The sequence below is a fragment of the Mus musculus genome, chromosome 9 (genome assembly GCF_000001635.26).
Source record: "Mus musculus strain C57BL/6J chromosome 9, GRCm38.p6 C57BL/6J".
In the NCBI taxonomy this organism is placed as follows: Eukaryota; Metazoa; Chordata; class Mammalia; order Rodentia; family Muridae; genus Mus; species Mus musculus.
Genome location: NC_000075.6, coordinates 15283337 through 15296603, shown reverse-complemented (window position 1 = coordinate 15296603; position 13267 = coordinate 15283337). Strand labels below are relative to the sequence as shown.

General features: G+C 42.8%; 1 protein-coding gene across 6 annotated transcripts in view; it reads left to right on the top strand.

Moving 5' to 3' along the window:
- The window catches only part of 4931406C07Rik (RIKEN cDNA 4931406C07 gene), a 23112-nt gene extending 9845 nt beyond the window's left edge, over positions 1-13267 (top strand). For 5 of the 6 annotated variants that reach the window (NM_001199484.1, NM_001359258.1, NM_001199485.1 and 2 more), the window contains 6 exons: positions 1845-1918; positions 2071-2172; positions 4428-4604; positions 5788-5937; positions 9132-9248; positions 11613-13267. In NM_001199484.1, the coding sequence (NP_001186413.1) occupies positions 1845-1918; positions 2071-2172; positions 4428-4604; positions 5788-5937; positions 9132-9248; positions 11613-11786 (794 nt within the window). In that variant the 3' untranslated portion in view covers positions 11787-13267. The remainder of the gene's footprint in view (positions 1-1844; positions 1919-2070; positions 2173-4427; positions 4605-5787; positions 5938-9131; positions 9249-11612) is intronic. The other variant, XM_030244585.1, reaches the window with a different exon arrangement.

Here is a 13267-nt window from a genome sequence, read left to right as displayed (position 1 = left end):
CCACCAGCATCTTGTCACCCAATGCACAACCTGTGGATAATTTCTGCACCTCCCAAGCTCCGTCCCAAACACAAAAAGCACTTGTAAGACTTTTTTGCATCTCTCCTCTGCATAACACAGGTTGATTAGATGTACTTCACTTAATGATAACCTTGAAAGTCTTCTCAAGTAGACGATAATAAATTTCTACACTGCTTTAAAAAGTGCCTTCTCCCAACTGCCTCACTGTGTTGTTCTGATACTAAAAATGTAAGTCATGCGGCTGGCAAGGTGGTTCAGGGAGGAAAGGCCCTTGCTGTCACACCTGGTGAACTGAGTTCAAGCCCAAGAATCCACATGGTGGAAGGGAAAGACTCCCACAGGTTGTTCTCTGACACGTGTACCCTCTACTACCACACACATACAAAATAACTAAACGCCATAAAGAAAATATAAGTAGAAGGGCTGGAGAGATGACTCAGTGGGTAACAACAGCTCTTCCTGCTTAAGCATGAGGACTTGAGTTCAGATCCTAACACCCACATAAAAACCTGGAAGTAGCCATGCTTGTCTGTAACCCAGCACTCAGGCAGACACAGAGGATTGCTGGAGCTCGCTTCAAGTTCAGGGAAAGGCCCTTAAGGAATAAGGTGGAGAGTGATGGAGCAGGTCACCCAGTATCTTTCTCTAGCTTCTGTTTACAGTATGTATGTGCAGTATATGCACATAAACATATTTGAATATACCATACACACACCACACTCATATATACATATACAATAAATCAGTTAAAATGTAAGTATAATATACAATTTAATTTATTTAGTTTAAATTTAGTTTTAATAGTTTAACATTGAGTTTTAAAATGTAAGTAAATACAGGGTTTGGGAGAATGACAGCTTAGTAGTACAGTATGTTTTTATCCTGAGTTCAATCCCTAGCACAAAGCAAACAACAAAATACCTGCACAACTACAGAAATACACACATAGAAACTTACTAGTATCCAAAGGTTATCTATCATTATTTGTCTTTTTGTATAAACTTATTTGTATAAACTTATAAAAAAAATTCAGCATGGGTCTAAAGAACAACATTCTACCAAAGTAAAATGTTATAAAAATTTTTAAATAAGCTGGGCAGTGGTGGCGCACTCCTTTAATCCCAGCACTTGGGAGGCAGAGGCAGGCAGATTTCTGAGTTCAAGGACAGCCTGGTCTACAGAGGGAGTTCCAGGACAGCCAGGGCTACACTGAAAAACCCTGTCTTGAAAAACCAAAAGTAATAATAATAATAATAATAATAATAATAATTTTAGAATATGGGGCTCTAGAGATGGCTTAGCAGTCGAGGACACTGATTGTTCTTCCATAGGACCCAGGTTCAAATCTCAGCACCCACATGGCAGCTTACAACTGTATGTAACTCCAAAGTCTGAAACTCTGAAACTTTCACCCAAACATACATGTAAGCAAAACACCAATGCACATAAAATGGAAATAAATAAATTAGAAAAAAATTTTAAATACAACTTATACCAAAAAAAAATACTTTTTCTAAAAATGAAAACACCACCTGGGGGGATTTTTAAAGGATTAGGCAAATGAATTGTAGAAACTCTGCCTAAAAGTTGGCCCCTGCCCTATAGAAATCAGTTGTTGGTATGCCACTGGCCTCTGGGCCATGCTCAGGATGATGATGTTGGCGCAGTTAAAGCAGAACTGAGCAGGGACCACTTGTGTCTTTTCATCTCTGCTAGTTCCAACTGAGATTCTCTTACATGTGTTCCGAATAAATTGGTGTCTTCTGGAATTTCATACCTGAATGATATGTTTGCCTACTTTTAAGATGGCTTGTGTTTTTTAGGCATCTGTGGGCAAACTAGAATTGCAGAAGTAGGAGGTGTGCCTTACTTATTGCCTCTTGTAAACAAAAAAAAAGTAAGTATGTTTTTATTCTTTGTATTCACAGACTAGAAACTGGGTTGACCCACACCAGCGAGTGTGGTAGGCGAGGAAGTCAGTGGTCTGTTGTAAACAGTAAATCAGGAGATTCATATGGTACAGCTTCAATATTTTTTTCCTTTTTATAGGTTTATGACCTAAATGAAATTGCAAAAGTAATAAAGCTGCCCGGAGCTTTTATCCTTGGAGCAGGGGCAGGTCCATTTCAGACGCTTGGGTTCAATTCTGAGGTCAGTGTGTAAATAGGATTATTTTATTTTGTTAATTTGACATTTGAGTTATTCACAACCTGGCCTTTCTTCTTCTTTCTTCTTTCTTCTTCTTCTTCCTCCTTCTTCTTCTTCCTTCTTCTTCCTTCTTCTTCTTCCTTCTTCTTTCTTCTTCTTTTTTTAGACAGGGTTTCTCTGTGTAGCCCTGGCTGTCCTGGAACTAACATTGTAGACCAGGCTGGCCTTGAACTCAGAAATCCACCTGCCTCTGCCTCCCAAGTGCTGGGGTTAAAGGTGTGCACCACCACTGCCCTGCCCTTGTTTCTTGAAGCAGAATCTAGCTATGTAATCCAGGCTGACCTCATTACAGTCGTCTTTCTCTGCCTATTTAGTTCTGGATTGCCATGTCCACTGGAGGCCTAGGGTTTCTCTGTGTAGCCCTAGCTGTCCTGGAACTCACTCTGTAGACCAGAGTGGTCTCAAACCCACAGAGATCCACCTGCCTCTGCCTCCCAAGTGCTGGGATCAAAGGCATGAACTACCACGTGGTTTATGATTTTTCTTACATTCCATAGGATCCCTCTCGTCACTATAAATCCTTGCTGTCATGTAAAGGATCCAAAGAGGAACTCCATGATAAAAACCAGATAGTAGCCAGTCACGATGGTACATGCTTTTAATCCCTGAACTCAGGAGGCAGAGGCAAGCAGATTTCTATGAGTTCGAGGCCAGCCTGGTCTGTGTACTAAGTTTCAGGTCAGCCAAGGCTGTTAAACAGAGAACAAAAAGAACAACAAAAACATAGTAAGTGACAGAGTGAACCAATGGCTACTTACAAAGTAAATGGCTAGTACTAGTGCCAGTTGTACATTTTGTATGTGGTGTGTTATAATGTGTCTTGTTCCATTTATACTAAACATAGTGTGTACTACATATGCCACGTGATAGTAAGATGCCACTGTCTACATCTCATGATAATGAGAAGGGACTGCCATTCTCTTATAACTTCATCAGATAGGGCATTGTTCAGAAGTTACACAACTTCTCTTGCAGAAGCAGTGATAGAATTTCCCCAGTATGCAAGATGGAAAAAAAGTTAAAATCTACAATTAGACATTTTGAGCCATGCATGATGTCTCATACCTGTAATCTTAATATTTGAGAGGTTGAGAAGGATTTCTATAAGTCTAAGGTCAGCCTGGTCTACACAGCCAGCCAGCACCATAGAACGAGATCTTATTCTAAACAAACAAACAAACAAACATTTTGTCAGGTGGCATGGTAGACACAGAAATCCCAGAGTTTAGGCAAGAGGATTATATCTAAATTTGTGAGTGCCTTGCCAGGTAGTCTTCACAGCAACTTACTGGGATACACAGCAAGAGGCTGTCTCCAAAAAAGAGATACTGTAAACGTTTTATACAAGTGGGATGAAGAGGTGGTTCAGAGGTTAAGTGGCTGCTCTTCCGGAGGGCTCAGGTTCAGTTCCCAGCACATATACAGCAGCTTACAGCTTTCTGTAACTATGGTTCTAAGGATCCAATGCCACCTTCTGGCCTCTGTGAGAATGAGGTATGCCACACATATGTGTGGGTAAAGCACTTACACATGTAAAATAAATGAATCTAAAAGGAAATTAGAAAAGAATTTTATGAGACGTTTGTGTTGAATGGCCACAGCTATGACAAAATAATGGCAACAGACAGTTGAAAGGAGACACTGTTGATCATGGTTTCAGAAGTTTCAATCCAGGGTTGGTTTCCCGGATGTGTTGGACCTTTGTGGAGATAGCACAGTGAGTAGGACATGTGGGACACAGCTTCCTGCAGCTAGGAAGCAGACAGCCAGGGAGCAAAGCCTCTTCCCCCGAACCACTACATCCCACAGACAGGTTAATCTGTTGCTGACGTGGCACTAGGGAGTGGTCATGTTGTTGTCTGAGGAACGTAAGCCAGTGGTAGAGCTTTGTCCTGGCATGAACAAAGGCCTGGGTTCAATCTCCTGGGTGCAATATGTGAATATAGTGGAAAAGACCTGAGATAAAATCTCCCAACACGCCGGGCAGTTGTGGCGCACACCTTTAATCCCAGGACTTAGATGGCAGAGGCAGGTGGATTTCTGAGTTCAAGGTCTGAGTTCTGGTCTACAAAGTGAGTTCCAGGACAGCCAGGGCTACACAGAGAAACCTGGTCTCGGGAAAAAAAAAATTCTCCCAATGTCTGAGAGAAAAAGAATTATTAATTACTACACTAATACTGATTTTTTTTCCTTTCCAGTTCATGCCAATTGTTCAAACAGCAAGTGAACACAACCAACCTGTGAATGGAAGTTACTTTGCCCATAAAAACCCTGCAGATGGAGCGTGCCTGCTGGAGAAATACAGCCAAAAATATCATGATTTTGGATGTGCACTACTGGCTAATCTTTTTGCCAGTGAGGGCCAACCTGGCAAGGTGACTTTGCTCATAAGAACATAGCATTCTTTACATCTTCTCAGATAACTAAATTTGAGTTTTTATTGTTCTCAATATAGTTCTCCCAAGAAAATCAGATGTGCCAATGCCAAAGTTTTTATATGACCTACTTAGTTTTAAAAAAAGATTCAGAATAGTACAGGGAAAGACAAAGCCTTTTTTAAAACCCAAAGTTAAGAATATTTACTTAGTAAACAAAGCATCCATTGGCTCTACTTTTCTGAGTAAAAGGTAACAAGATACAAATCTAGGACATTTATCACTTGCATAAAGCAATAGGATCACTAGGCATTTGTGTGTTTCAGAATATCCTGTACTGAGCTAGGAGTGTTGGTGACAAAGAGAATGCATGCCTGCTTGATCTCCAGTGAGGGCCTAGCTCTTGAAAGGAGAGAGCCTTGAGAAATGAGATGGAGGTGTGAAAATACCCAAGAACATAGGAAACTCATCCAGAATTTTACAGGAAGTGAGGCCTTGTAAACATTGCCACCCCATTACCCTAGATGAATCTCTTTCAGCCCAGTAACTCTTAAACTTTCTCAACCATCTTGGTCTCCAGAGTTCAGAATAGGACTCAGCTCAGTACTGAGGAGTAAGATTGGTGGAGTTGCATATAGCTGGTGTGTGTGTGTGTGTGTGTGTGTGTGTGTGTGTGTGTGTGTGTGTGTGTGAGAGAGAGAGGGGGGGGGGGAGAAGAGAGAGAAGGGGAGGGGAGGGCAGGGGAGGGGAGGGGGGAGAGCAGGGGAGGGGAGGGAAGGGCAGGGGAGGGAAGGGCAGGGGAGGGGAGGGGAGGAGAAAGAGAGAGAGAGAGAGACAGAGAGACAGATTTTTTTTCTTTTCTTCTTTTGGTTTTTCGAGACAGGGTTTCTCTGTATAGCCCTGGCTGTCCTGGAACTCACTTTGTAGACCAGGCTGGCCTCAAACTCAGAAATCCACCTGCCTCTGCCTCCCAAATGCTGGGATTAAAGGCGTGCACCACCATTGCCCACGGAGAGAGATTTAAGACTCACAAGGAATAAGGCATTTCAACTCTCACCTTTGTGTGCTGAAGAGATAAGAATATTTACCTGTCAGCAGTAATTTTACAGTGGTCCATTTAGGTAGTTATCTCCACATAATTGTACAGCTTACGCAGTTATGTGCCCCATTTCTCCCTCGGCAGGTCATTGAAGTGCAAGCCAAGAGAAGAACAGGAGAACTTAACTTTGTGAGCTGCATGAGACAGACACTGGAGGAGCACTATGGTGACAAGCCTGTGGGGATGGGAGGCACCTTCATTGTGCAGAAGGGGAAAGTGAAAGCCCACATCATGGTAAGCGCTGTGTTTGACACACTCACTGACACAGCAGCTAGCTTTCCACAACTCAGGCTAGACTTAAACACAGACCGCATTGCCTTTGGACTGACAAACCTTTGCCTCAGCCTGCTAAGTGCTGGCATTACAAATACATACACCATTCATGGTACAAGTTTTTACTTTTCATAAGGCCCAATAAGCCATAACCAACCCTTAATGTCAGAAATTTTCCCATGTTTTTGTACATTTTCTGTAAATTGTAGCTGCCATTCTATCTTTTCCCCATTGAAGGTAACTTTTATATATTGTGCAAAGTCTAGCTTCATCCATCACTGTACATGTGTGTTTCCAAATTTCCCTTTGGCTGGCACCAAAGTGCTGATGAATAAGATTGTTGGAGTTGCATATAGCTGGTGTGTGTGTGTGAGAGAGAGAGAGAAAGTAGAGAGATTTCTTTCTTTCTTTTTTTTTTTTTCAAGACAGGGTTTGAAAATCATTTCTTGTTGAAAATCATTCACCCAGACAGTGGAAAAGACTCAGAGACTAAGAGCACTCCCTGTTCTTTCAGAGGACCTGAGTTCAATCCCCCCCCCCCCAGTGGTTCATAACTTTCATTATCTTGAGGTTCATGGGCACCAGGCATGCACATGGTACACACAGATACATGGAGGAAAAACATGAAACCACCTACAAATAAATACATTTTTTTAAGAAAAAAAATCATTTGCACCCCGTCCCCACCACATGGAATGCTTTGTTTCTGGCCTCTCTATTCTGCAACATCTGGTTAGATTTTGTTTTGTTTTGTTTTTCGAGACAGGGTTTCTCTGTGTAGCCCTAGCTGTCCTGGAACTCACTCTGTAGACCAGACTGGCCTCGAACTCAGAGATCCACCTGCCTCTGCCTCCCAAGTGCTGGGATTAAAGGCATGTGCCACCACACCCGGCACTCTGGTTAGGTTTTTATGAATTTGACATAGATTAGCCACCTGGGAAGAGAGAACCACAATTGGGGAATTGCCTCCATTAGATTTGCCTTGGGACAACTCTGAGGGGTATTTTCTAAATTAATGATTGATGTGGGAGGCCCAGTTTGTTATGGGAAGTGTGGTATAAAAAGCCTGTCCAGCAAGCCATGGAGAACAATCCAGTAAAGAGCGCTCCTCCATGGTATGCTTCAGTTCCTGCCGCTATCAAGTTCCTGTCCTGACTTCCCTTTGCGGTGGACTGTAAGCTGTAAGATAAAATAACCCCTTTCCTACCAAGCTGCCTTTGGTTGTGGTTTATCACGGCAATGGAAAGTAATAGATAAAACATGCCTGCCTGTGCAGCTGGCACCATCGATTGCAGTAGACTTGTATATTTAGAAGTTAAGACATGAAGACGCCAGGCAGTGGTGGTGCACACCTTTAATCCCAGCACTTGGGAAGCAGAGACAGGCAGATTTCTGAGTTTGAGGCCAGCCTGGTCTACAGAGTGAGTTCCAGGATAGCCAGGGCTATACAGAGAAACCGTGTCTCAGGGAAAAACAACAACAACAACAAAAAAAAACAGAAAAAACAAACAAACAAACAAAACCAAAGACATGAAGACTTCTGGCTTCTTTTACAGAATTGTTTTTTAAAATTTCATAGAAATTTTAGCTACATTTTTCTACTTTAAAAAAAAAGAAGAAGAAGAAATTGGTAAGATTTAAGTAGCAGCTTAGTATGAAGGTAAATGCCTTTAATCCCAGGACATGGGAGGCAGCAGCAGACAGATCTCTATGAGTTCCAGGCCAGCCAGAGTTACATAGTGAGACAGCAATTACATTGATTTTGTCTGCTTTGCCTTTTGCCATGTTGGTAATGGAACCCAGGGCCTCACAAACACCACAGAGCAATGATGAGTCTTGTTATTGGTTTTTTGCTTTCGGGGGTTGGGGTGGTTCTAGAATAAGATAAAAGCCAAGGCCTTACCCCCAGGAGGCAAGGGCTGTAATGCTAAGACACCCTCAGCACAGGGCCAAGTCCATAGCTAGCCTTCAGTAGCTCTGACATCTTGATCTTCTGTTATCTCTACCTTCCCTAAATGCAGTGTATTTTTCCATTCTAATTTCTGTGTTGTATTACTGTAGTGCTGTATGTGTAAACACAGGAGCATACATGTGGAGATTAGAGGACAACTTTCAAAAGTCTGTCCTCAGGCTGAGTGTCGCCTACTCTGGAGGCCTGAAGATAAGAGTTTAATGCCCAAATCCCAGGTGAAGGCAGAGAGAGAAAACATGCTACGGAGTTACCCTCTGACCTCCAGTTTTGGCACTGTGGCACACACACACCCCCCATCACGCATACACACATCAAGAATCCTCTTTTTTTTTTAAAGTTGGTTCTCTTATGTTGTAAACTGTAGGGATTAAATTTGGGCCGCCATGCTTTCGTGGCTCTTACCTGCTGCACCAGATTCTTGGCCCCACTCTGACTTCTCTCATCAATTTTTATAGTTTCCTATATATGTTCTCTCACCTCCTTGATTAAGCTTATTACAAAAAAGTTCTTTATTCTCTTTGATGCCTCTGCCCGCCTCTAGAGGCGTGTTTCCCTGCCCCACCCACTTGCTGTCCTGGCAGCAGTTAGGAGGCACAGACAACAGAGGAACGAGCTGGAGCTCAGAGGTGAGCCTTGATTAGATGAGCAAGGCCCTGGGGCTGACCGTAGCACTGAGGAAAACCTAAAGATGAGGGTGAAGGGAGTGGGGAGGAGAAGCGGAGCAGCTCAGTGGTAGAGAGCTTTACCGAGAAGGCAGGAGGCCCTGGTTCTAATCCCCAGAACTGTATGAGAAAAATATTTTAGCCTGGGGAGGGGCTGGGGCTACGCTACGGCTCAGTGGTACGGTGCTTGCCTAGAGCGTACAAGTCCCCAGGTTCAATTCCCAATATTGCAAAAAAATTAAATTAAAATCACACATAAATGGAGAACAAGAATGTGCAACAAGAAGACTGAATATCCGTGGAAAGAAAAACAGCAGTGCCTAACTTCATTAATTAGGAATAAGCTTTCATTGTACAGACTGATTGGCCAGCCCTTCAAATCCTGCCGTATGTGACTGACACCAAAGGGCACTCAGTGGGAAGTATAAAACTTATAACAATGAGATCATACTTATTTATTCTCATTATTTTAATTTTCATTAATAGTCAGTGTTTTCTTGTTTAACAATTTCTTATTGCAGCCTGCAGAGTTTTCTTCCTGCCCACTGAACTCGGACGAAGCTGTCAATAAATGGCTACACTTCTATGAGATGAAGGCTCCCTTGGTTTGTCTACCAGTTTTTGTTTCCAAAGACCCTGTGAGTCTTTTATCTTCCATTTATATGCAGTGAAAATGCTTGGTGGGATACTTGCACTCTCTCTCTCGATTTTATATATATATATATATATATATATATATATACATACATACATACATATATAAGTATGTATATATATACACACACACACACTATATTATGTACTATGTATATATGCTATATGTGTGTACTATATGTATATACACTGTATGTATGTATGAACACACTATATATATACATACATATATATATATATACATATATACATATATATATATATATATATATACACACACACACATTGTGTGTGTGTGTGTGTGTATGTGTGTGTGTGTGTGTGTGTATGTGGCATGCTAAAGCAAATGAGTGGTGATCAGAGAGCACCATGTGAGAGTCAGTTCACTCCTACTATGTGAATACACAGATTAAACTTGGGTTGTTTGGCTTGGCAACAAGCGCTTCTGCCAGCTCATCTTGCCAGCCTCATATTGTTTTAGGATTAGGTAGTTTGGGTTTTTGTTATTTAAGCATGCGGATACACCATGAGTATGGCGGAAGAGAAGGCTGACTGTAGATAAAGGCCAGAGCATAACCAGAAGCAGGCACACCTGGGAGAGTGCAGAGTGAGCATGACCCTGAGCCATGTGAGGAAGGGGGTGGGGGGTGAGAGGGAGAGAGAGGAACCAAGTGCAGCAGCCAGCCGGGAGGGCAAAAGTTAAAAATAGAGCGGGTCACCAAAATGGCTCGATTATGTAGGAAAGAGCCTCTGGAAGAGGGGCAGCCCAGCCCCTGGGCTGGGGGACCAGGTGGAGTGTGGGGGGAGGGCAGAGTATAGCAGCCATCCCCTGTAACAGATGCGGCCTGAGAGACACTAGGAGAACCTAGCTGCCAAGGCTGCTTTCCTATGTTGAATAGGCATCCCAGCCATCTGTCCCAGGGTTTGAGACTTAATGTTACTGGCTAGCCCAGATTTCACTATGTAGACCAGGTGCCACCTGCCTCTGTCTCTCAAGTGCTGGGACTAAGGGAATATAATATCTCACCTGGCTTTTCCTCCTCGGCCTTAGGCATCAATCCAGGCCACCAATTCCCTTTGTAGTCAAGGATGACCTTGACCTTCTGATCCTTCTGCTTACATTTTCCTCTTCATTGCTGAGGTTACAGGCACTGCCACCATGGCCAGTTTATGAGCATTATCCTGAGAGACGAGGGATATGTGGCTTTCTGCACAGAGTGTTTGGCAGAGCAGACTTTACCTTCAATAAAGTAAAAGAGCAGGCATTTTAAATAACACAGAAGTTATGCTGGTGTGTTGGAACATCCTTTAATTCCGGCATTCTTTAGAATCTCTGTGAGAGCAGGCCATCCTGGGCGACACAGTGAGATTGATCTAGAGCCCCATCAAAAAAACAGTAAATAATAATAATAAAGCATAAGACTCGGGTTGCCATCTTGCCTGGTGTTCATCCTATCCTAAAGCTACATGCCAGAAAAAAAGGGCTCTGGGCTAATTCAGAGCGCATCTACCAAAGTCCTGACTGGGGGATCTTTTAAGCCAGTGACTGCTAAGATCTTATCTTTCCGAGGCTCCACAGTGATCAGTTAAATGGCTACCAAGGACAACATTCTATAGTAGTAGAAATACTAGAAATGTGTCCATTGACACAGTGAGGCCCTGAGCAGAATGACACAGCAGTACCCCTGGAGGCCAGAAGAGGGTGTCAGATCCCCTGGAACTGGAGTTAGAGATGGCTGTGAGCTGCCATGTTGGGCTGAGAATTGCACATGGATCTTCTGGGAATTCAGTCAGTGCTCCTAACTACTGAGCCACCTCTCCAACGTCCTATATTGGTAATTTTTGAATAAGCAATATGCAGAACAGTGTAGAAAGCTACAGTTTGAATAAAAATGGTGAAAGTCTTCCTGGAAGGACATGAAGGAAGGTGCTCATATCTGCTGCCTTGAAGAAAGAAAAGAGGGCAGTGCACTCTAGTGATTGCACTGACTGTACCCACCAGCATCCTTGCTTTTCCTTAGTGTGACTCCATTGCTTACTTAAAAACTGGTCAACTGCAGATGTAGCTCAGTGATAGAGCCCTTGCTTAGCATGCATGAGGCCTTGGAGTCAAGGACCAACCAGCACTACAAAACATTGAATTACAGGTTTAGGGGTAGATCCTGTGATCTGTCACTCAGAAGATACAGTGGGAAGACTGGGAGTTCAAAGCTAGTCTCAGCCACAATAAGTTCCTGCCATAAAGAAAACCTTTAAGAAAAAGTACCAAAAGGCTTCTCTCCTTCCCCTTCAATACACTATATTCAAAATGATTTGAATCCATACTAACAGACTGCCTGCTGTCCTAGGGACTTGATTTGCGACTGGAGCACACACATTTCTTCAGTCATCATGGAGAAGGTGGACACTACCACTACGATACGACCCCAGACACAGTGGAGTACCTTGGATACTTCTCACCTGCACAGTTCCTCTATCGCATTGATCAGCCCAAAGAGACCCATGCCTTTGGGAGAGATTAAAGCAGCTGTGTAATGGTTAGCTAAGGTTAAGTTACTAACCCAGCAGCTGATAGTAATTCAAAAATACAGTAGAGGACCAGAGAGGGGCGGGGGGGGGGGCGGGGAGAAAGAGAGGAAGAGGAAGAGAGAGAGAGAGAGAGAGGCATTCCCTAGCAAGCAGCCAAGGCCCTACCTTAATCCCCAGCACAGCTAATAAAATTAATCACTACACAAACACTATTTTTATGGCATTTGAAATGCAAGGATGTGGACATATGACACTCATATTACCATATTATTTAACATCTTCATGTGAGGGGAGCGTATTGGGAACATAGATAGCTAATTGAGATGCTCACTTTAGTAAACCAATCTTCTGTCTTTATAGCCCAGCAAAGTCTACCTTCTCTTCATACCACAGATATGAATATGGACAGGGACCTTCCATTATTCCTGCTATCTAGGAATAACTTACATTTGGGTGGCATTACTAAATTTTTCAAGTTCATCTCACAAGGGCTAAGGGAGTATTAGACACAACAGTGTGGGATCTTTGCACTGAGTTTTAAAAGCCCACTGTGGAAATCAGTGCACTACGTTCTCAGCACTCAGGACTACCCACACTCAGAAGTCTGCAGTTGCCTTCCACAGATGTTAGTAGCATTGATGAGCCAGGCTCCGCCTGAATTAGGTCTCTACCCAACAGTTTGTACCTTCGTAATACTGTTTGCAAGATAAGAAAGAAAAGAAACAGCAACAAAACACAACACCTAACATGGCCACTCCCCATCATGAGATATAAAACTACCCTCTTATTATGTGGTGTCTTAAAGAGACACTTTTGTGCCCTTTCTTTGGCTATATAGACTGTTGAGACAGTGAACCACAAGAAATTGGAATTCCCTCAGGAATTTCATGGCAGGAGAAGGAAAAGGCTGAAGCCTGGTGCCAGCCAGAGGAGGAACTTGTCTTCTGGAAAGATGTCACGTACCTCTCAGGACAAACAGGAACCCAGACAACAGTGGTGGGCAGGACCACAGCTTGATCTGCTTAGTTAGGTATACCTCGTGCCTTCTATTTAAACCTGAACCTCATGCCAGGACCCAGCATGAATTCTGCAGGATGGTGGGGGAGGGGTGGGAATCCAGAGACCTGTTTATTCCTCTTCCCAAAGTGACTACATTCAAGGAATCTTTTTGTGCTTTTCAAAGGATATTACACTATTACTGAGCGCTGATGGCTAGCATATGGTGATGATGGTTAGAAAACTCCTTGCTGTTCTGTGTCATAGAACCTGTGATGATCATTAGCCAGAAATCAACTTTCCAACCTTCCCAATGGCAATAAGATGTGGGTCTAGGAACTCTTTAGAACTAAGCCCTAAACGTTTTCTGATTCTTTACTTTGTAATGCACATGTCTTGTATTATTTTTAATAATAGTGTTATTTTTAATTAAACATGATTTTTGAGGTGAAACTGAATAAAATCACTTAATACTGTT